We start from the raw sequence: 23,163 nt of genomic DNA on the forward strand, positions 1-23,163 counted from the left end.
TCATTAGTTAAATGGAACGATGCAATAAACCTCTTTCCCCAAATTAGTCCCAGAAGTATACATATTTGGTAGCTGATGTTAATTTGCCCAGGTTTAGAACACTTATTCTGATTCAAATGAACTATTTCTCCCTCCTGCCCCTCTGCCCAACCACATTCTCAGTCATGAGAGAATCTTACCTCTTTGTCGGTTAAACTGACGACCTCGGACCCCTGTTCTCAAAGTCTGAGGTTGAAGCCTGACTCGTCTGAAAGGCTTAGGTTGACTACTGCTAGTATCTGAGAAGAGAAGATAGCTTAAATGAGTTTGTCACTGAAGCAAAAGCTAATTGCATGAATGGATAAAACTACAAACAGATGTCCTTTAGATTAAATGTTTTTTAAAAACTATTTAATCATGTAATATGTTGGATTTTTAAAAACAGAAATAAAAACCTCAAAATGAAAAAAGTGCTTACCTTTTTTCTTTGACTTAAATACTATCTTGTCAACTGAATGACATTCTAATTTTATATGTAAAAAAACTTCAAAGCAGAAGAGTGAACTATTTTATCTATTCTAAACAACTGTTAAGAATTATTACTGCCATTTCTCTTGTTGTGTCAAAATAATTTATCAAGAAAACCACTACATTTTTTATGCTTCATTTGTTCTTTGTTTAAAATATCTTAATCTTAAATGACTAGTTTCTTTTTCTTAAAGTGAATGTCAAATGAAGGACTCAGGTTTCCTAATTATTTCAATAAACATTTAACAACCACTACTATGAACTTGACATGCTATGTATGGATAGCTGCAAACACTTTGAAGTTTACTTCACATTTATATTTCTTAGGAAAAAAACCTCTGCGGGGGGAGGAGGAGAATATCAGAATAGAATCTAAGTCTGTACATTCCTCAACTTTGACAGTGGAAGAAAGCATTGGTGCTAACAGAAAATTTCAGAAAGTCTACACGTAATACAAATTAGGCAACAGTGTATAGGAGAAAATATGCTTTGAATTTGGGTGCTGCTAAAAAGTGCCCTGAATTTCCAGAGAAAAAAGAGAAGAAGCTACTTTTCAAGGCTTGTCTGTGTGTGTGCGCATGCGCATGTGTGCACACATATGAGAAAGTGCTGTTGTTGGGAGTTAAGAGAGACGTGAATTCAAGCCCTGCACCTGACACTTACTAGCTGGGTGACAACGGGGAAAAATCACTTAACTTCTATGCCTCAGTTTTTTCATACTCTTGCTGTGAAGATAAAAATGAGAAACTATATGGAGAGTACTTTGTAAACCTTAAAGTGCCATATAAATATCAGCAATTATTATATTCCTATAGCAGATGAGTTAACCCCTTTTTCCTGTAATTGGCCAAGAAAGTTCTAGAAGACAACATTACAAAATCTGATGACTTGTTTTTTCCTCTAATGTTGGATAGCCTAACAAGGAGTCAGTTTTATGACACAATGAATGTGGGGTGGGTTTGGCCTTGGGACCAATAAAATAATCCACAGAGCAAAAAAGTACTCCAGCAGATCATTGAGGGATCAATCTATTATAATATCAATGACTGAAACAAATCTATCTTAAAACTAAGAAAATAACTTTCCAATTTTAGAATAATACAGCTTATGTTTACATAGAAATCTAGTTACAAAATATTGTACGTATTTCTCTGTGATTACTCACAAAGATAACTATTTTACAGATGCAGACAGGTGAACTCAGAGGAGTTAAGCCATAAGGTCACAAAATTAGTTAAGTAGAGGAGCTGAGACTAAATTCCGTTCTACTTATTTCTAAGCTCTTCTATTGTTCATAGCCCTTGGGATCTTCAAAGAATCTTCAAAAATGTGAAAAGGCAAATTTTTAAACTATTTGAATTGAACGAATGATTTAGCAACTTATTATTTCTTGATTCCTTCATCACTTCTTCTGAAGGTCTGAAGCATTTGCTATTCCTGCCCAATGAACAGAAAATTTTTGCAACAGTGACTTCAAAACGAATTTGATGTTCCTCTACTTAATGGTGTATACCTGTACACATACATCTATATATGTAAGCACATACAAAAATAAGTAAGCCCTGTGATAGAAACAGTGCTGGTGTATTAAAAAGATCTTTGATTTGGGCTTGAGTTCTGCCTCAGACACTTACTAATTGTGTAATCATGGTTAAAGTCACTTAATTTTTCAGAACCTCCGTTTCCTTGTCTTTAAAATTTGAATACTACTCCTTTCACTGCATCTCACAGGGTTGTAGTGAAGAAAACGCTCTGAAAGACCTAAAGCACGATATAAGTAAACATGTGTTGTTATTATCATTAATTAGAAGAGCCTGTATTAAGAACAGGTTGGCTGCATCTCTGTTCTCTAGTCAGTGACAGAATATACCTGCAGAGGAGCTGGACGGAGGGTCTTGGCTGGTAGAAGGAAGATCAGACTCATCAGATGCCTGAACAGGCTCTTCCTCCTGCTGGCTATCAATTTCTAGGCCTGTTTCTGAACTAATTCTAATGGGAAGAAAAAAAAAAAAGGAACTCCATTAGGAACCACAAAAGTGCATCTGGTAGGAAAATTCCAAACCAGTTAGCTAAATGCTGATAAAGAAATTATAGCTTGTAAATATTACATAAAGTCAAAATCTTTCTCAAGCATACAGAGAGGCCATTATGCTTAAGGATCCTTCCATTCTGAATTTTACAATGTATATAGTGGGTTCATGTACGAAAAATATTAAATCCTTAGGAAAATTCCTCTAGATTTTTTCAATAGTAACAAGACAAGAAGTACAGTAGCTTGGAAGTAGATGGAATGTAGCTTTGTGGTTGGACCTATACTGGCTGCATGATGAGGAGCAGTTTATCAGCAGGTAGGTCACTTAACCTTTCAGTGCCCTAGGCACCTCTCAAGGCCTCCCCCAAATTATAAAGCAGTTGCTGATCTGCAGCAGTGAAAGGAGTTTTCCACAAAGATGGTTCAGGACAAACCATACCCCAATCCCAATCCCCTCCCCAAAGCCTCCTTTTCCTTTATCTAGTAAGATTTCCTAATCTTTGATAATATCCTTTATTTTAATATTAAGCTGTTTTCCTTTTCTCTGAAGCCATAAGATTCTGAGTCATAAAAAGTTGGTTTATCAAGTACTTAAAGACATTCTTAGTTGTGAAAGACCTGACTATATAGTTTGTGGATCCAGACCCCTTGCTTCTTTTTCCTTGGACTTTTTGGCAATTTGAATGTTGGTTTGCGCTCCCACAGAGAAATAAAAGGCCTTTAATACTCAGCAATAAATTAAATCCCTGGTAAATAGCTGTTGATGAAGAAGTAGTAGATTTTACTACTCAAACATGTGATTTTTATTTTATCCATGTATTTAAAATTATACTTATCTTTCATTACCACAAACAAAGCTGGTTACAACTTAATTTCATGCTATTTTTCAAGCTCAAAACCTATTTAGTAATAGTAGCACTTTTCTATCACCCAAATCATCAGAAAGCTAGGCTATAGAGCCATTTTGTGGGCAATAAAAATGTTATTTGAAGATTTGAATTTAATGTTTTTTCCCCCTCATGTATCATAAGAAGAAATGTAGACGAGAAATATTTGATCATGCATTGAAATGTGGTTCTGATAAGAAAAAAACCCAAAACAACAACAAAACAAAAAACTGCATCTAAGGGAAATTTCATGCAGTTTTGTTTTAGTGTGGACTTCATTAAGTCACCACTGTTAAGATGTCCATAAACTAAAGCAACAAATAGAAAGAATATACATGATGAAAACAATTACTTTTCTTAGAGGCAACAGTCAACATTCTAGGTAGGTGGGTAGTGATTTTTTTTTGGTTTAAATGTATGTCCGTAAGGCCCAAATAATGACTTACTCAAATTTTTAGTTAGAGAATCATACACAGAACATCCAGCCCTACTAGTGCCTAACTATCATCAAGTAACTGATAAACTCAAGGGAAGCTTGTTTTCACAGCTCTATAAATAATGTGAATCTGCCATTTCTCAAGGTATGAGAAAAGAAATACTGTATCAAAATTTTAGAGCTCAAAGTTACCATTAAAACCACAAAGTTCACTCCCTTTACTTTACAGATGAAATGAAGGTTAACTTGGTCAAGTCCTCCCACTGAATAACTGGCAGAATTGGGGACTTTGGGACTTTTCAGATTGCTTTCTTGGGACTCTCTCAGTACAGTGCTCCTTAGAACTGCTATGTAAAAAAACCAGGATAACTAATATGTCCTAAAATAAATCATTCTAAGTGATTAAAAATATAAATGTGGCTAGCTTAATCATGAAATCAGCTGTATTTTCTAGGTTATTAAAAGTTTTAAATTTTGTTTACCAATAATGTGAATGTTTCAAACAACTAATTAAAACTGACTTGATGACATAATAAGTATTTAAAATAGTGGCATTTCAAAGTCATTAGTTACAGAAATTAAATTGCTCCCTGAGTCAGAGGATAATCACTTGATTTTCAATAATTTCCCTTCTTGTAAGGGCAAATCTTAACTACCCAAGCTAATAATGTAGGGGAATCATTTGGTATTTTGTTGGCACACAGGAACCAACAACATGAGAAAAGGACAAATAAGCTTTGCTTTGTTGTAGACAATTCAATTTCAAAATAGTAAATTCTTACTTAAAAATTCAGACAGGAACAAACCATCTCACTGTTATTTACCCCATTAGCAATTTCTGATGTTTACAGACACACCTTCCATAAATTAAAACATATTTTTGATTCTAAACCGTTAGTAAGTATTCTGAATCCTAAAGAAAGCATTATTCATCAAATAAACATATTACCCTTCAGTTTCTGTCTCCACAAATACTTCATCTCCATCATCTCCTGTCCCTGTTTCTGTAGTCGTGGATAAACTGCCAGTGGATGTTGTCACCATTGGAACAGATTGAGATGCATGCTCAGAAGAATCAGTAGTGGTACTTTCGGTAAATACAGTCACTAAAAGACAGGAAACAATTTAGTTTAAATTCCTCAGCACACAATATTTAGTAAGAAATTAGAAGGGTCAGACAACAGTTCCATTTTTGCAACACGCTTGTTATACACAAACTACTAAACCCAAGCATCTGGTATCAAATCTTACAGATTGATACTTACCTGGAGCTGCAACTTGTAGGGGAGTAGTAGGAACACTTCGGCCACCAGATTCTTCTTCATGTGCTAGGAAGAGGGGTGTTTCATACATACCTAAACCTAAAGACAATTGTATTAATGACCTCACTAAGTGACTATGAGGAAAAAAAAGGTTCCCGAATACCATTTGAGGTGAGAACTAAGTTATTTATCACCGAATAAGCCTGTTGAAATATTTAGCTTGGTCATTTTTAATTGGCAGATTAAGAAGAAATCACAATTCTTTGGAAACATTTAAAGTTCTAAATAAAATAGGAAACTTAATATACTATCAAAATTAAAGTGTAAAAAGTTAAACATGATTGTTGCTTCAGCAACACTACTAATTCAAAAATTTCTGTTGTAGACTAATTTTTTTCTTGTTTGTCATAAACAGTCTTTTTATTAATGCATTTTCTCAGCACTGAAGTGAAAGAACTCAATTTAGTTATATTAAACATTTATTAAACATCTACATGCAAGAAAGATACTGTGCTTGCAATACTGTACAATCCTATCTCTCCTTATCTATTCAATAAATATTAAGTACATATTATGTATGAGGCAAAGAAATAACTAAGACACAGTCCCTCTTCTCAAGAAGTTTACAGTCCAGTTGGTAAACAAGACACATGAAAGGATACAAATAGAGAGTAAAATATGTGAAGGTCAGGAGAGCTTCCAGCAAAAAGCTAGCTTAAGGACTTAATTATAGGTAATGACACATCCATGGTACACAAATCTTTCATCAAACTTCAATGACTTAGCTATCTTGTTATTTAGAAAATTCAGGTGATTCAAGGCAACTCTACCTCCTTGAGATGCAAGCTGACCAAGATCTGAGTGGCTAGAACTTGTTTGTGGCATATCTTCAGGGGGTCCAAACCGGAACCTAGGAACACCAGCAACCTGAGGTGAACTAGAAAACAAATTTCTGGTTGAAATTTTGCAAAATCTGACCTATCGTTTCTTTTGCCAAAAAGCATATTACTTTAAAATACTTACTATGTCAAAGAAGGAAACAGGTTTAGAAAAAAAATCAAAGGTCACTAAGAGCAAGAAAAAAATTACATTTCAGAAGAGTAGGATTGAAGACAAGTGAAAAAAAAAAGAATAAGGTCCAGAAATGAACACACTATTCAAAAGGAATGCATTATATATATTTGAAGGTCATAAATTGATGTTTTAATCATGTTAATATTAAAATTAGTTTGATTTTCTTGTACTCTCTAAAATATATCAATTGATGTTGGAGAGAACTACTCAGAACAAATCAGTCTGTGAATAAAAAGTATGGGCATGATTGGATTCTTTTCTGGAATTCAGAAACAACTTATCCACAGAAATAGAAAATTTTAATATTTAAAAATCTTATAAACACCAATTTGATAAGGAAAAAAACGAGAGAAAAGGAAAACAGAAAAAAATTATTCACATAATGACTTACTGAATTGCTTCTGCAAATCCATCTGTACGATGTGGTACCACAAGAGTTGGGGTACTTGGAACTGTTCTGTCCTCATCATCAAAAAAGTGCTGCTGCTAAAGCAAAGACTAAAATTAAAAGCTACAGAAGAATTCAGTGTTTAGAACAGGGCATGCACGTAGTGGGTGCTTGACGAACATGTTGAACTGACAACTTTCATCTTTTGCTAGATCTATCTGAACTGCTACAAATCTCCCAAGTTTCCTTACAACTCAATGAATCTGATAAACTATTTCCAACAGAAAAAGGACAATGGAATTGACAACCAAACAGTAACTCTAACCTTTGTAGACTAGTTGGGAGGGAGCTGGAATTATTATTAAACCCATTAACTCTGTATTTTAGAAGAACACAAAACTTTTCTTTGTGCTATGCACTATACTAGGTGCTGGACATACAGAGACAAAAGTGAATCAGTCCCTGCTCACAAGGAGGTTATAGATAAATACACATATAAGTGAGTACCAAATATACACAAAGTAATTTTATGAGGTACAAGGAGTATTAAACAACCTAGAGAGTCAAGAAAGGTCACTTATAGGAGACAACCAGTGAAGGAAACTCAGGGTTTTCATGGGGAAGAATGAAGGAGGTAAAACATTCCAGAAGTGGGGGGGTCTGGGGAGGGATGAGGAGAGAATTGCTCATAGGTAGCCTGTACAAAGGTATGGAGATGAAATGTTGCATAAAGAGAACAAGTTGGCCAGTTTAGTTGGATTATAGATACAGGGGCAGGTGGAGGGGAGACGTAATGTGTCTTATGTTAGAAAGATAGGTTGTAGCCACATTGTGAAGGTATTAAATGCCAAGCAGAGAAGTTTGATCCTAGAGGCAATAGGGAACCCTGGACTTTATTGGGCAGGGGAATGGCATGGTCAGACTTATGCATTACAAATAAAAATGTGGCAGCTGGAGAGATGTTGGATGAAGGGAGATGGCATATTAGAAGGCCATTATAACAATATAGGCAAGAGATAATGAGGACTTGAAAGAGAATGGTGGTTATGGTATAGGCAGAGAGAAGGGGACAGATGTGGAAGATAACACAGAGATGTAATTTATGAGGATTTTAATTTAATGCTGGAAGTTTTTAGGAGCAAAAGTCACTGAATGGGGATACTGCTCCCTGAGGAAGGAGTTTTATTTTGTCACATGCTTGACTTGGAAAAAAAAATGATAACACATAATTGCTATTTCAGAGTTATCTTACAAACCAGGGCTAGAAATGCCTTTAATCCAAACATTATTTTCTTAAGCAGTTATTGCTTACCATGCCACCTATCCCAGGAGTTAGTTGAAGCCCTCGTCCAACTGACTGTCTTCGTGTCATCTGGATTCTCTGTGTGGTAAGGAATAATAGGATGATATTTTCTAAGGGATTTAACCAAAACAGTAGAGAAGAATAGAAGCAGCTAACTAATTAGTCAATCAATTACCTACAACACAATTCAAAAATTATTCTCTAATCACATTAGCAACCACGCACTGATCTGAATCTTGGATTAAAAAACCAGCAAAACCCATTAATTTGGACTAAGGGTAAAGAAAACAAGTATAAATGACAGAGTGTATAATATTTTTAAAAGGAAACTTTATTTTCAAATGCACATAACTAATTAAGCCAGTAAGGTGTTACCAAAAAGAAAAATAAGACTTGTTTTTGCTAATAGGAAAGACATAGAAGTATGTATTCTTCTCTATAATTAAAGGCTTATGCTTAATCCTTTTTCTAATTAAAAATGTTATCAACTGTGCTGTAAAGTCCCAGACCTTCATATTTTATGGCTCTAAATAAAATCTGACTTCCTGAGAAGTTGGTAAGTTCTTTATATTAAATTTCTATGATCACCATATATTCTCTAGTCAAGTATTAACATCATTTTTGTCCATGATGATGTCATCTTACACAGTTACACACACACTTACACACACACACCCCACCCCCATCCACCTCTCTTTATATCTAAATACGCATGCACACACATGTACACATCATGGGGTATAAAGCTGGCATACCCATTCACCTTTAAACTCTGTTGCTACTACTCAAAACTAGCTATTAAAACGTAGAGATGCACAAACACACTGATGCTAAAAAACATCAGACTGAAATTCAATACAAAATATACCTATATAATCTAGAAATTTACAAGTATGAGCATACAGGTACAAAAATATATGGGCATAAACAGCAAATGAGACATCCTTAAGAAAAAAACCAAGACAAAGATTTCTTTTCTTCCACAAAGAAAATGTAACTAGTTGCTAGACTAAATTTTATTTGAAATTCAACCTACTCAAAACTTTGCTTTTAACAACGGAAACAGTGACCAATTTTTTCTGTCAACCACGACTACAATAATTCCAAATTACACCCACTCACTGCTTTGCTTTGTTCTTTCTAAATTTCTCACCACTTACATAAAGCCAGCAAATAAATCACTGCCATATTTGAGAAAGAAGAAATCCACGAGCAAGCAGTTGCTTGGGTAATTTAAGAATATATGGAAGAATATATAAATGGAAGAATAATATCTAACAGAAATAAAATCAGAAATAGAAAAAGCTAATGTATTTTCTACAAGTCAGATTCTTTAAAACATATAGCCCTTTTCAGTACCTGGACTGGTGGTCCCAACTCCTGAGGAGGCGCATGGATAGTTAGTCGTGGGGGAAGTGGGTGTGGTGGTCTTCTGGGTGACTGAGGTGCCCGAGGACCCTGTCTTTCAGATGCTGATGATGGCTGTTCTCTAGAATTTTCATGAGGCAGGGATGATTCTGTAATAGAACTCCCTTCACCTTTAGGGAAAACAAAAAAAATATAAAATTATCACCACTGGCTGAACTGACATCTTGAATTAAATATTCCTATTAGCACTGTTTTCACCATCTGGATAAGTAGATCCTAAGAGCAATCAGATTAGCCTTGAAAGACAAAACCACAGGTCTTGGCTTCTACTTTAACATTTTTAGGACTGATTGGTAATTTTATTGCTTTATTCTACAGTGATACAGATTGCAACTCCTCTACAACTCAGTGAAAGGTCTTCAAGGTTTTCTTGGCCATAAAATCCAGCACCCTGTAACCAATGTGGTAATGAGCCTCTCCAAACTTAAGTTAAATTGGCCCTTGGTACAAAGGACATATAGTATGGCCTAGGTTCGTACATGAAAAAGCTTTTCCGGCTTGGAAGGATATGTCCATGTTTATGCTCTGCTACCAAAGCTGCTGAACAGCTAGGGTCATTTCTATACCATAATGAAGCACTGAAATAGCACTTTAGGGGAGACTTTCCACTTAGGCAAAAATTAGTATGCTTCACATATTATCTTTAGCTGTTTGGTTCCTCCAGGTAGGAGAAAGAGGAAATTCGCTGTTATGGAAGCTGGAACAGGGTTCTACATTGATGAGTGGATCAATGCTTGGAAGATTCCACTCATCAATTCTGAAAAGTATAAATCAACCTAAAAATGAAAATTACATAACCTCTCCAAAGCCTTGGTTTCCTCATCTATAAAATGAGGAAATTAGAATAGTTGACTTCTGAGGTCCCTTCCAGCTATAAATTTGTGATTATAAAATCACAGATTCAGACATCTTTCAAGTATTTATGTAGCTCTGTTACTATTCCTTTAGAAGCTTAGACTGACCTCTGCTGGTCACAGAAGGCAAAAGAGAAATTAATGGCAATGTATTATTCTATTGCTGTTTTCTTAGAAGTTCTAAAACAACTCCACTTAAAAACCTAAGTGATACTCTCCTGAAATTATAGGTTGCTTTATACTTTTCAAAATTTCACATATTTTCAGCTGACCCTTACACAGTCCTTGAGGCAAGGAATTTGTCATTCCCAAATTTATAAGGAAACAGAGAGATGGTGACTTGTTCCACATTAACCAGCTAAGTAATGAGAAATGAGATAAGAACTTGTGCCTGTGGAATTTCAATTCAGTCCACTAACACTTTAATTCTCTTTGAAGCTATAACCTAAGTCATGGTCAGGATCCATCCCAGTTTTATAAAAATGAGCAATGTATTTTGAAACAAATCTACAGTAATTTTTTTAAAACAGGGTTCATTTTTGCTTTAAAAAACAAGTGAAATATAACTCTAACTCCCATACTAATAATACTGCCCCCAAACAAAAACCACAGCATTTAATCTTACCACTATTGTGAGAATCTGCAGCTCTCTGGCTACTTTCACCTCCTGTACTTTCTTCTGTTTCAGTACCCGGATCAGTACCATCACAACCCTGAACATAAAACCACTCTGATGACTTGGTACAAATGAACAGCATTTAATACTACAGAGTAAAATAAATAATCTATGAGTGAAACAGGAACATACTAATAAATAACTTAAGTTTGGACAGTAACATACTGACATCTGATTTCAGATAAAGCTGGCAAATTTAAGACTGCATTTCTACAGATATATCCTTGCAATAATGCAAAAACAAGAGATACTGTGATACAGTAGAAAGAATGTTGTACTAGAGTTTAGATGACTGTGTCCTAGTCTACACTTGGCACTACTTAATTACCTGTATTTAAATTACTACTCTAGTCTGGGCCTGTTACTCAATTTATAAAATCAGACTAATGATCTACAAGACACTTTCCAGCTCTAAAATTTTATTATTTTTAAGTCCCTTATTTTGTGATACATTCGCCAAATCTTCAGAAATACCAAGGCAGCTATTCATCCAAACATCTAAAAATGATGTCAAGAAAGTTACTAATTCAACAATAATATAAATTTAATTTTGAAATAATAGTAGATAAAATTTATATCCCATTTTGTAGTTTACAGAATGCTTTAATGTACTAATTGAAAAAACTACGTAAGTCTTGTCAAAGGAGCTATTAACAATAATGGTATCTTGTATTTTTACCATGCTTTAAGGCTTATGAAGTATGTTTCTTTACCTGTAAAACAGGGAGGCTGGATTACAGAGTCCCTAAATCTATCACCTCATTTGATCCTCAGAATAACCTTATTAAGTAGGGTTTTATGTAGATTTTTTTTTAAAGCTCAGGAAGCTTAAACAATTGGCCACTTGGTCCCATAGCTATTACATGCTAGAAGTAGGATTCCAACACAGACCTTTGATTCCAAGTTCAACATTCTTTCCACTATAACATAATGCTTCTCCCAAGTTTAAACTTCAATTAAAATCTACGAGTAGGTCCCAAAATAATCTTTCCAATAGTCCAAGGCTAAAGAATATAGCATTAATACTACTTTGATTCACTGAAAATATTGTTATTTCTTTAAGACTTTGAAGAGTTTGTCAACACTCTTGAACATTTTTTAATAAATTAAAATTTCTGATAAATTCAATCACACTGTAGTCTGGCTTAGGGAATAGCAAAACCAAACAAAAATGATCATATATTTAATAATTATTTTTAGTTGCTTGAATTGTGATTTCATTTATGTGGATACTTTTGCATCTCAGGCAGACAGTTTACCTTGCACATTATGAGATGGTTATGAGCTGCTGCAGCCAAAAAAATGCAACTTCTGATGGCCAATTTTTGGGTGATGGGCCTCTGTGAACTTTAAACTAGACTGTTTCAAAAATGACAAATCTGTTGCGAGTCCTGTAATTTATGACTTTGCAGCTTGGCAGGAGCTGCCAGAATTTGAGCTTAAGAAGACAAGATAACCTCTAGAACATGATGAGGCAGAAGATGACTTTACTGGAAGATACCAAAAATAGTGGATGAAATTAAATACTAAGTTCAAAAGATTCAATGGATTAGGGTATATTAAGTTGGCTGCTTGGACTACTTGTGACAGTTTTTGCATTATTGGTAATATCTTATTCAAGACAAAAAATAGGATAATAACTTCTCTAAAGCAAAGTCATCATTAAAAAAAGGCTAAATGTTGGGAAAAAAAAGCTGGTGAAAATTGTATTTTACCTCAGCATCATCGGCTTCATAGCCATCATTGCCATCTGCACTACCAGTGCCTTCATTACTATCTTCACCTTCATCTCCCATCCCTGTGTCTTCATCATCATCGTCGTCATCATCATCATCATCATCCTCCTCATAATCCTATTAGGAAAAGTCCAAAATGGCAAATAAAAAATGTCTTGGCAAATCAGCTGAGATGCCTGTCTTAATAGCCAATAATTCAAAAGAACAGGTGCTGATCAGAAGAGATGAAGTACTGAAACTGTAGTATATTAGCAACTTCAACTACAACATACTTGGGTCAAGTTGCAGAAATCACAGCAATGTTTAGAGTTAATGCTCAAAATGAAACTGATACCCTTTAGGCCATACTATCTATGAGAATGTTGGGAATAATAAATGCTTAAGGCTTGGTCTGTGTAACAAAACTAGACAGCAACTAAGAGATGCAAATCAAGACCTCTCCATCACCCATAAGTCCTCAGGTGCTCCATTTTTAATGTACAGTAAGTAAAACCCTCTGTAAGTGACTGACTTTTTAAAAGACGTTTATATTAACATCTACAAAGAATGAAAAATGACAAAATCTGATAAAAGAATAATGCTAGCGTTATGCCAAATGTGGCAAACACTGTATCATCTACATATTTTTACTAATAAATTGCTGCTTTTGTCATTGGGGTGCCTCTTGTTCAGTAACTGCAAAGAATGCCAGTTTTGTCCTCATCATAATCTGCCTCTAAGTAGCAGACTGGAGTGTCCCTGCTACTTCTAAGAGGCAATAAGTAAGGCTTCAAAAAAATAAAGTTCCTCATCCTAAGAAGTATCACAGAATACCTCTCTCCTCCTACAGGAAAGCCTAGTAAGGTACCACACTGCCAGGGTAATTTTTCTTCAAGAAGAGCAGGGCAAAATGACATTTTGGTCTTTTCCTTCAAAGGCACTAATTGATAGGGTGTCTATCTATATTAGTAGGTCAGTTTTATTACACAAGCAATGAGTCCATGAGGAAGCAACACAGCTCAAATATCTTCAAGCCATATAACAATTTATCAAAGGTATTAAGTTGCATTAAATTCAGAGCAAATACCTAAGGATCCTAAAGTCAGAAAAAAGTATTAAAACCTAACACTAAAAGCAAGTATATCTTACTGAACTTTATAATGTTATAAAATGTGAAGACCAAAAATTCAGAAAAGGGGTAAAAACGCTTAACTGAGCCTGAGAGAAAATCAGAATTTACACTATATCATCAAGACTAAAAAGGGCCTGTGATTACCAGCTAATTCCACACTACAGTTACCTCCTGTTCACCATCATTTTCATCATCAGCATCATCTTCATCATCACTGTCTATCACAATGACATCATCTCCTTTGGACTGGGCATCCTGGCAAGAGGTTGAAGTCTGTTGATCTGACTGCAGGGGTCCAAGATCGATTTGAAGGGACTGAGAGGTTTCTTCACTGTCCTCCATAGGAGTATAATCTCCCTGAGTGACGCCCTTAAAAAACAAATAAATGAGTTGAAATAAAGAGTAACTTTTATGCTGGACTTAGCCAAAAGAAGAATTAATAATAGCATTTAAATAAAAAACTATCTTTCAAATGCCCTAACTTATTTAATAGATATATCTCTCAAAATAAGCATACATATATATATATATATATATATATATATATATATATATATATATATATATATATATATATATACACACACACACACTTATACTGACCATGAAGGAAATCACAATACTTTAATGACTTTCCTAAAATTCCATATCACATTGGTAAAAGAACATTAAAAATTGAAATGTATAGTAAGATTTTTCATTCATTAAATAGCAGCAATTGAAAAAAAAATCTGTAATCATGAAGTATTCCACAGTAGCTGCTACAATGTATCATTAACTAGCTCCATCCAAAATAATGTTCATTACCATGGAAAAAAATTAAAAAGATAAACTACAATTAAAATGTGTTTCTCCTCAAATTCTGACAGGGTCATTTTAAAAAAATCAATTCTCTGATCCACAGGTTTGGCTTAAAGTCAGTACATTAAAAATAGAATTTTTACTGATAGTGGATATGATATGAAAAGTTGAAGGACGGGTCAAAATGCCTTTGTGAATTACTTCAAAGCCAACAGCAGATTTTACTATGCCTAAGAAAAAATATTTTCACGGTAGGTATAAAATGTGACATAATGGAAATTCACATATAACCAATTATTTTTATTTCTGTTAGTTCCAATGCTATTTGAAACACAGTGGTTAAAGAGATATTCTCTACTATCAAGGTTTAACTTGCTGTATATACTAAAGGAAAAATAGAGTTGGCAATTGCACCTCCTACTTCAAAGACAGCTAAATGAAGCAATAAATTTATCTGGGCTACAAATTTAGTTAATAATTAACTTGGGAACATGCCACCTAAAAAAAAATCATAGTTTCTCTACAAATAGAGAAGCTTCACAAATCTTTTTGAATAACGATAGTTTATGAAAACAAAAGAATCAATAAGGCAAAAGAACAGTAGGGCCACATGACTTCAGTTAACCTGGATGCTGAATCCAAAAAGCTAGATAACAAAGCTTTTATTCCTCAGTTGTTTGTTACTAAAATAAGATTCACCTAATATTGGGTATAATTTTGGGGGTAAGTTTTAGAAACAAATATGACTGAGCAAAAATCATTTATCAAATGAAAAAAAAATCCTAAGGAATTAAAAAAATTTCCCAGATGTTTACATTTGTAAAAGCAAAACTGATTCAAAGTCATTTGTTACCTTATTACTTAAATTCATTTGTACTTCACTTACTTCTCCAATAGAATCTTGTGAATCCTGATTTACAAGAGGGTCAACTTCCCCATCAGTGCTCTCTTCTGCCGTAACTTCATCCTGAATCATCATGTATATAAGATGAAACATAATGTTTAGCCTATGTTAAGCCTTTAGATATTTGATGAAGATGAAGGCCTTAAGGATCTTAAAATCTAATACATATATTTAAACAGTATATCACTACACTAAATAAAATCAGAAAAACTGACTCCGATAAAAAGGAAGATTTTAATTCGGATTTAAAAGGTCAAATATCTAGATTAACATTACTAATCTGGAGAAAATATGTAGCATTATGATGACTATAGAATCCTAAGTAAAAGACCTAAAGAGGAATAGTTCATCTCTCTATCTTTTACTCTAGGTTCCTAATATTTTTTTATGTCAAGGAACCCTTTGGTAGTTTGGTGAAGCCTGTGGACCCTTTCATAATATTTTTAAATGTATAAAGTAAATACATAGATATATAAAGGAAACCAATTATATTAAAATACAAATACAAAAAAAAATCATAGCTCCTCTCCCTGCTCTCAAACTGTCTACAGACTTTTTAGGTTTGGATATAGAATGTCCCATATTTACTACATAAATGCACGTTCTTTTGTACAAACTTGTTTTTTAAAGGGGCACTTAGAGTAAACAACATTATCATTTTTATTTAGTGTATACAAATTAAAGTTTATTGTTAGTACATTGATGGTACAAAGAAAACATGTCACTGGAACACATTTAGGAATTTTTGGGTATGTGGAGCTAAAAAGTCATTTCATTATATTTATACTTCTAAGGCAGTTCATTATCACAGGAAAAATAAAAGCCCAAATCCATTTTACTATTCTATAGCACATTCTAAATTTCTCTGTCATATTAGATCTTTTCCGTTTATAATGAATATGGTACACACTTACTGAGTTATTAGCTCAGGGGATATTCCTTATGCAGAGATTTTTCTTGTAATTCACTCTATTCCTACATCCATAACATTTAAATCAAAATTAAATTGTGTCAATGAACCCAAATCAGGTATTCATTCCTAACAGGCAAAATATTAGCAAACATTAGAACACTTATTTTGTTACATACCTCAGGTCCTACAGGGGGTATGCTTTTCAATTTCTTTGAGAGAGGCATGTCTATTGTTTCATCAGAGACTTGCTCTGATGTCTCTATGGTGCTATCATCTTCCTCTTCACGTGCACGTTTAGGCAAAGATGAACTTGGAGTAGCTGAAACTTTGAAATCAAACCACTATTTTAAAAATTGTAATAGTAAACAGTGCTTCAAAAGAGAACACATGCAATTTCTTTTCCCCCTTAAATTGACTTTTTGTTCCTTGATAAAATCCAGGGAAATGTCATTAGGAACCTCATCAACCCGCCAGATTACATCAGCTTTGGTATTTTCATTTCATCAGTAACCTTCAGCACCTTCTGTCTCTCTGATTGGAGGGAAGAACAAAGAACTCCTTCCCAAACCTCCACTTAAAGAGGGCTCTCAGGCAGCCACCTCTTCATTTCCTTTCAGCTTGTACTCCATGGACTGGACTCCAAACATGCTCCTCCCTGCCCCCCACCACCTTTCTGTGTTATCTTCCCCCATTAGACTCTGAGTTCCTTGAAAACAGGGTCTGTCTTTTCCATATTTGTATCCCTAGTGCTTAACACAATGCCTGGCACATAGAAGGTGCTTAATAAATGTTTATTGACTAAGACATAGTAAAGATTTTTTTTAGTTACAGGTTAAATGTTTTTCCATTGCAAGATTTTTTGTTCGTTGTCCACATGATAGAAATGTGTATTATTGTAGCACTGATAAAATCTTTAGCTAACAGAACCAACCAAATATTAATCACACATGTGATTCATTAGTCTTTGGTTGGTCTGTATTTCTGGCATTTGTAATTTACAAAGTGTTAAGATGAATTTTTATTATAAATGGGTGAGAGCTTACTTTGGGTTATGAAATCTACTCTTCCATGCATTTATAGCATAAATATTTGAAAAAGATTGGCCCTTTGGTCTGGTCATGAACTTTTTAAAACAGTATTCAAGTCTTGCAAATTAAGTTAGCTAGGTAGCACTGTGGATAATGATGGAACTTGGAGACAGGCAGACTCTAGTTCAAACCTTTTTCTGGACATTTGCTAGGTGTGTGAACCTGGTCACATCACTTAACCTCTCTCAGCCTTACTTTCCTTACCTGTAAAAATGGTGGTATAATACTACCTACCCCTCCAAGGCTGTTGTGAGGATAAAAATATTTATGAAGCATTTTGCAAACCTGAGAGTGTACATAAACGCTAGTTACTGTTATTATTATTACCATGAAGGCAGAAATGACAAGACTTGGTGACTGACTGTATAACAAAATTCATAGTGATACCCAAGACGGAAGCATTACATGATCTTTAGGATCTGGGGCACAAATTACTAACAAAGATTTTTATGAATTTGTTTAATAGCAGAGTTCCACAAGTGATCTAAAAACTGAAATACTCTGTATCACATCTGCACAAACTAAGTAAACTTTTAGGAATACATTCTAATATGCCTCAAAAAAAATAGGGAGTGCCTAAGTTCCCAAACATAAAATAAAAATTTCTGACAAGGGAGATTTTATTCAGATATGAATGGATGAAATCCAAAAATTCGCTAAAGACTTTAAAATGTTAATAATCTGGGGAAATCTTCTCTATCATAATAGCAGGGGGGAAAAGTGTTTCCTGCTACATTACTAAGTGCAATTTTTATTTAGAAAAATTAAACTTACCTGTACCAAATACTGCTGTTGAAGTGGAAGGTCTTTCAATGGGTGAACTTTGTACAACTTCTACAATACTGGGAGATAGTTCTTGACTAGCAGGCTCAATCTGAGGATGACTTTGTTGAGTGGGCTGCACAAAGGCTGTAGCCTGTGTTTGTTGCTGAACAGTTAAAATGGGCTGAGAGATAGAGGGCTGGACATTGGGACTGGTAGAACGAACAGACCCACTTGTACTTCCAAAAACTGGAACATGATCCACAGGTCCTTCTGACTGCATAGCTGAAAGAGAAAAGATTAAAGTTTAATTAAAGAAACCAAAACCAAAATCAAAACAGCTTCTACTGTTCAAATACTGACTGTAAATTTTTTAGGAAGGCATGGCAAATAAGATGCTATTAGTAATAAATGATAGTATAGTGTATCAGCATCATACTATGTGCAGTTAAATGCTTCTTTGCTAATAAGAATAAACCCAAGCCTAAACTACAAGTTGAAATTCCATGCAATAACAACACAACTGACACTTGTATGGTGCTTTACAATAAACTACTTCCTTACAACAGCCCTGCGAGATAGGGAGTGCAAATGTATACCCGCATTTTAAAGAGATTCTGATACGTTATGAGCTTGAGGGTAGACTACAGTGAAGCCTGGGTCTCAAATCCAGGCCTTCCTGATCCTAAGTGTACAGCTTCTTCCACTTTAACATGCTTCTCCTCAAATACTCAAATGGAAATTAATTTGTCCGAGATGTTAGAGGTATAAAAACAACATAGCACACTGCCTTGCTACGATGTGTTAAATATTTCTTCCATTTCCTCTTTAAAACTTTAAGGATTTAGTTTGCTTTACTTAAAAAACAAAACACAACCCTTTTACCATTACTGATATTTTAGGTGCAGTGAGAAGTTGTTCCCTCCAATGATGTCACCACCATCCCAATGAACCACCTAGTGGAGATAATACAGAAACAAGAAAGCAGCCTGCTGAGTACTGAACAGTTACCTGTTGGTCTACTTACCTTCTTGAGATTCCACCTGTGTTGTGGGCATCACTGTGGCTGTTGGAGTAGTGGTTGGATTTGTAACTGTTGCAGGTGTAACCATTGGTCGGATACTAGCTCTAGGTGTTGACTTATTCCCAGCTATGGCAGCAGCTGTCACTTTGCTTGGAGTAGACACAACAGGAGTTGGCTTGATATTGGCTGTTGGTGGATCTGATGTACTAGCACTTAAAGATAACAGATATTTTTATTTTGACAAATATAAATAACTTTAAAAATCTGAAGTTTTTCTATTTCATACTGAGGAATATGTAGCATGATTTTTAATGTTATTTAAAAAATAACAGTATTTATGCAGATTTTTCTATAGTGAAAAATAATTAGGTTCTCATTAAGTTATATAAAACCAGGCACCCTAAAAAAAAGAACCTCTTCAAGGTTAACTGGCTTTAATCCTCAATGTTATGAATATCCTTTTCTAAGGAAAGATATTTTAGGAAAAAAAATGAAAAGACTCCTATATGGCAAATTTTTCATGTGACAGAGAAAAAAGTACAAGAATCAGAGTCAATGTGAAATTAGTGGAAAGGGAAAATTCGACATTTTATGTAAGGTCTACATATTAGATCTACAAAAAGAATGCAAATGAGCCTCCTAAAATAAGAGCTAAGAAATTTCAACCTTCTTTCATTGACTCAGGAATCATCATTTTCAAGATTGGAAATGGGAAGGTGGAAGAGAGTAAGCAGGAGAATTTTAAAACTCATTTAAGAATTTTTTAAAAAATAAAGTTCAGCTACGATCCTTTAATTAACAAGTTTTAAATGCAAGGGGCACAGGGCAGCTAGGTGGCCCAGTGGAAAGAGCACTGGCCCTGGAGTTAGGATGACCTCAGTTTAAATCTGGCCTCAGACATTTACTAGCTGTGTAATCCTGGGCAAGTTGGTTAACTACAATTTGTACTACCCCCCCCCCCCAAATAAAGGGGCACAAATTAAGAATTTCCATTTACCATTCATATAACCTCTCCTCCCAAACTCAAACAAAAAAAAATCAGGAAATTTCCTTGATTGTTACAGAATTTTGAACAAATCTGTAATATGAGACAACTCGGCAGGGGTTCAATTGTTTTTTGCTTGCTAGTGTTGCCCATGTCAGATCTCTCCCATTTTGCTCACTGTTGCTACTGCCACCTATTCTTTTTTTTTTTGAAGATGAGTACCAGCCCATCTTTGCTGGAAAGAGGATAAGAAGGTACAAGCTATTAGAAGAGCTAGTAGGAAAACCTCAATGTCCAAGAAAATCTCTTCCTAATGTAATAAGAATACAATGAACAATGAAAAAGAAACTTGGGGCACAATAGGCAAGCCATTTAAAATGGGTCAGGAAAAAAAATCATCATTCTTCAAAAGGGGGCACAATATAGGATTACTCTTTCTGAAACTATTTCTAGATTTCTCAGCAATGGAGATGTCTCTAATATAATGAGAACAACTTAAATATAATAGAAAAATAAACTCACATTCCTCTTTCGCCTGAAGCTGGAGTTGTTTTGAGTGTGATCTGTCTTTGTTGTTCAGGGACCTATTAAAATACAAGTTTGTGTAGATGAATAAGCAGTCCCTCTAAAATACCAAAAACAAAACAAAAAACAGCACTAGTACCCAAATCTCAAAAAACTATTGCTTGTAATCTTTAAGAACAGTTACACAGAAATTCTTCAAAGTCGTTCATTAACAGAGTAAAAATAAATACGATAGGAAAACAAAAATTATGGAGACCTTCAGTAAAATTTTAAGATTTAAAAAAAAATCTCACATTATTTATTTGACAAATGTTTGTTAAAGGCTTCTGCAATGCACTGTGCTAGAGAAATACCAATTTCTCAAGGAAGTAATAATCTGTTACACAGGAGTATAACATATACAGAAAAATGTAGATGACAAATGTAACTAATAATAGTTCATAGTGAAAGAGTACTTTATGGTTTACACATGATGCTCACAAGAAGCCTACGAGATAGGCAGTCCTAAGTTTTATTAACTCTATTTTAAGGATGGAGAAACTGAGCCTCAGGGAGTTTAAGAGATTTACCCATGGTCATAGATAATAAATAATGGTGCTAGAACCAAAATCTAGGTCTTATGACTGAATGTAGTCCCATTCCCATTATACTATGACACAAGAGTAATAAAGAGTGCTAAAAGATTAAATGTAGAGAAAATAACCAAGTTACCAATTACCTTGCTAGTGGTTTCCTGAGGCTCATCTCTTTGCTCAAGATGTCTTTCTTGTTGTTCCCTGAGTTCCCTTTCTAAGCGGCTAATTCGACCTTCATACTGTGATTTAAGAGCAGTCATACGCACGTCCAGCTCGTCCTTCTGTTGATCTAATGCACCATTTCTTTGTTTAAGCTCTTCATTTTCTTTAGTTAGTTGATCTTTGACACCTAAACAAGTTAACACCATACGTTATAACTTCTGTACCAAAAGGGTAGAAATGAAGAATATTAAAATGATTGGCAGAATTCAATTCCTTCAAGATTCAACTCAAGTCCCAAATTTTGTAGTCCTTTTGTACACTTTTGCCAAGTTACTCATTAAATTTAGGGATATCTTTTTTCTAAGTGAATCTCATTTATCTTCTACTTATCTCTAGAGTCAACAGTTTAATACTATCCTATATTTGTTCGAAATCAGCAGGCAATTACATATTAGGATGCTAGTTTTCAATTCTAATACATAAAATGCAAACATGCAAAGGACCTATGTCTTCAGCATGGGAAATTTAGGTCAGGAGAATGAAGACTGTCTAGCTATACTTTTGTAGGTGAATCTTAGGAAGCCGTGTGAGGCACACAGATCTAACTGAATCAGCCAGGGTCACAAAGCTAGAATGTGACAGAGGCTAGATTTGAACCACAGTATTCGTGACTCTAAGCCCAGCACTCTATCCACTGTCAGGTTGCCTCTTTAATACACACATACCCAAGGATAAAAGTATCTAAGCAGTCAGGAAGAGCTGAAACAATAAAATCATGGAGACAAATAGTACATTTCCATATTTATGTATTAGGAAGTTTGGCAGTGCAATGGATAAAACAGTGGGCCTGGAGTCAAAAAGACCTGGGTTTGAATGTGGCTTCAGATACTTAATAACTCTGTGAGACTGAGCAAGTCATTTCACCTGTCTGCCTTGGTTTCTTCATCAACAAAATGGGGATAGTAATAGCACCTACCCTGCCAGGGTTGTCGTGAGGCTTAAATGAGCTAATGTTTGTAAAGCATTTTGTAAACCTTAAAAGGCTACCTATTATTACTATTAAACAAAAACTGCAATCTCATTCATAAGCCAAAAAGCTCCAGTTTCCAATGGACCTATCTCTTATGACCTAACGTACTTGAGAAGTATCTCTCACTATTCTTGTGGAGAAGAGGAGGAATGTGGAGTAGATAACACATTATAGATGGATTCATAATAGTGAAAGAGCATTGGCTCTGGAGTCAGAAAACCTATGTTCAAATTCTATTCTTCTACAGCCTCTAACTCGGGTAAGTCATTTTAACCTTGTGGGACCATATTTCTTCTTCTATAAAATGAGGACTGGCCTCAGTGACCTGAGGGCTCTTCCAGTTCTGTTTTTTGCTATTAGCAGCCAGGACTCAAAGAATGGTTATTAATGGTTTAATGTCACTTGAAGAAGGTCTCCGGGGTGAATCCATTTGTGCTCGGCCCTGTACTATCTAAGATTTTTATCAATGCTCTGGACAAAGGTATAGAAGGTATGACCATCAAATTTGTAGATGGCACAATGCTGGGAGGAACGGTTAACATAATGATAGTCATGACCCAAAAAGTTCCAGGAGTCCAAAGCACTGGGCAGAATCTAATAATATTCAACTCAAGAGGGATTAATGGGCAGTCTTACCTTTCGGTTTAAAAAAATAAATCAACTTTACAAGTAAAAACAACAACAACAACAACAAAAGGCA

General features: G+C 34.7%; 1 protein-coding gene across 1 annotated transcript in view; it reads right to left on the reverse strand.

Moving 5' to 3' along the window:
- The window catches only part of TPR (translocated promoter region, nuclear basket protein), an 81,874-nt gene that overhangs the window by 596 nt on the left and 58,115 nt on the right, over positions 1 to 23,163 (reverse strand). The window contains 17 exon segments of the mRNA XM_036754725.1: positions 180 to 278; positions 2,378 to 2,496; positions 4,812 to 4,968; positions 5,128 to 5,223; positions 5,955 to 6,061; positions 6,590 to 6,684; positions 7,899 to 7,967; positions 9,249 to 9,427; positions 10,797 to 10,884; positions 12,563 to 12,700; positions 13,863 to 14,063; positions 15,382 to 15,462; positions 16,489 to 16,637; positions 18,175 to 18,447; positions 19,190 to 19,398; positions 20,694 to 20,755; positions 21,415 to 21,620. Of these exon segments, the coding sequence (XP_036610620.1) occupies positions 180 to 278; positions 2,378 to 2,496; positions 4,812 to 4,968; positions 5,128 to 5,223; positions 5,955 to 6,061; positions 6,590 to 6,684; positions 7,899 to 7,967; positions 9,249 to 9,427; positions 10,797 to 10,884; positions 12,563 to 12,700; positions 13,863 to 14,063; positions 15,382 to 15,462; positions 16,489 to 16,637; positions 18,175 to 18,447; positions 19,190 to 19,398; positions 20,694 to 20,755; positions 21,415 to 21,620 (2,328 nt within the window).

The sequence above is a fragment of the Trichosurus vulpecula genome, chromosome 4 (assembly GCF_011100635.1).
Source record: "Trichosurus vulpecula isolate mTriVul1 chromosome 4, mTriVul1.pri, whole genome shotgun sequence".
In the NCBI taxonomy this organism is placed as follows: domain Eukaryota; kingdom Metazoa; phylum Chordata; class Mammalia; order Diprotodontia; family Phalangeridae; genus Trichosurus; species Trichosurus vulpecula.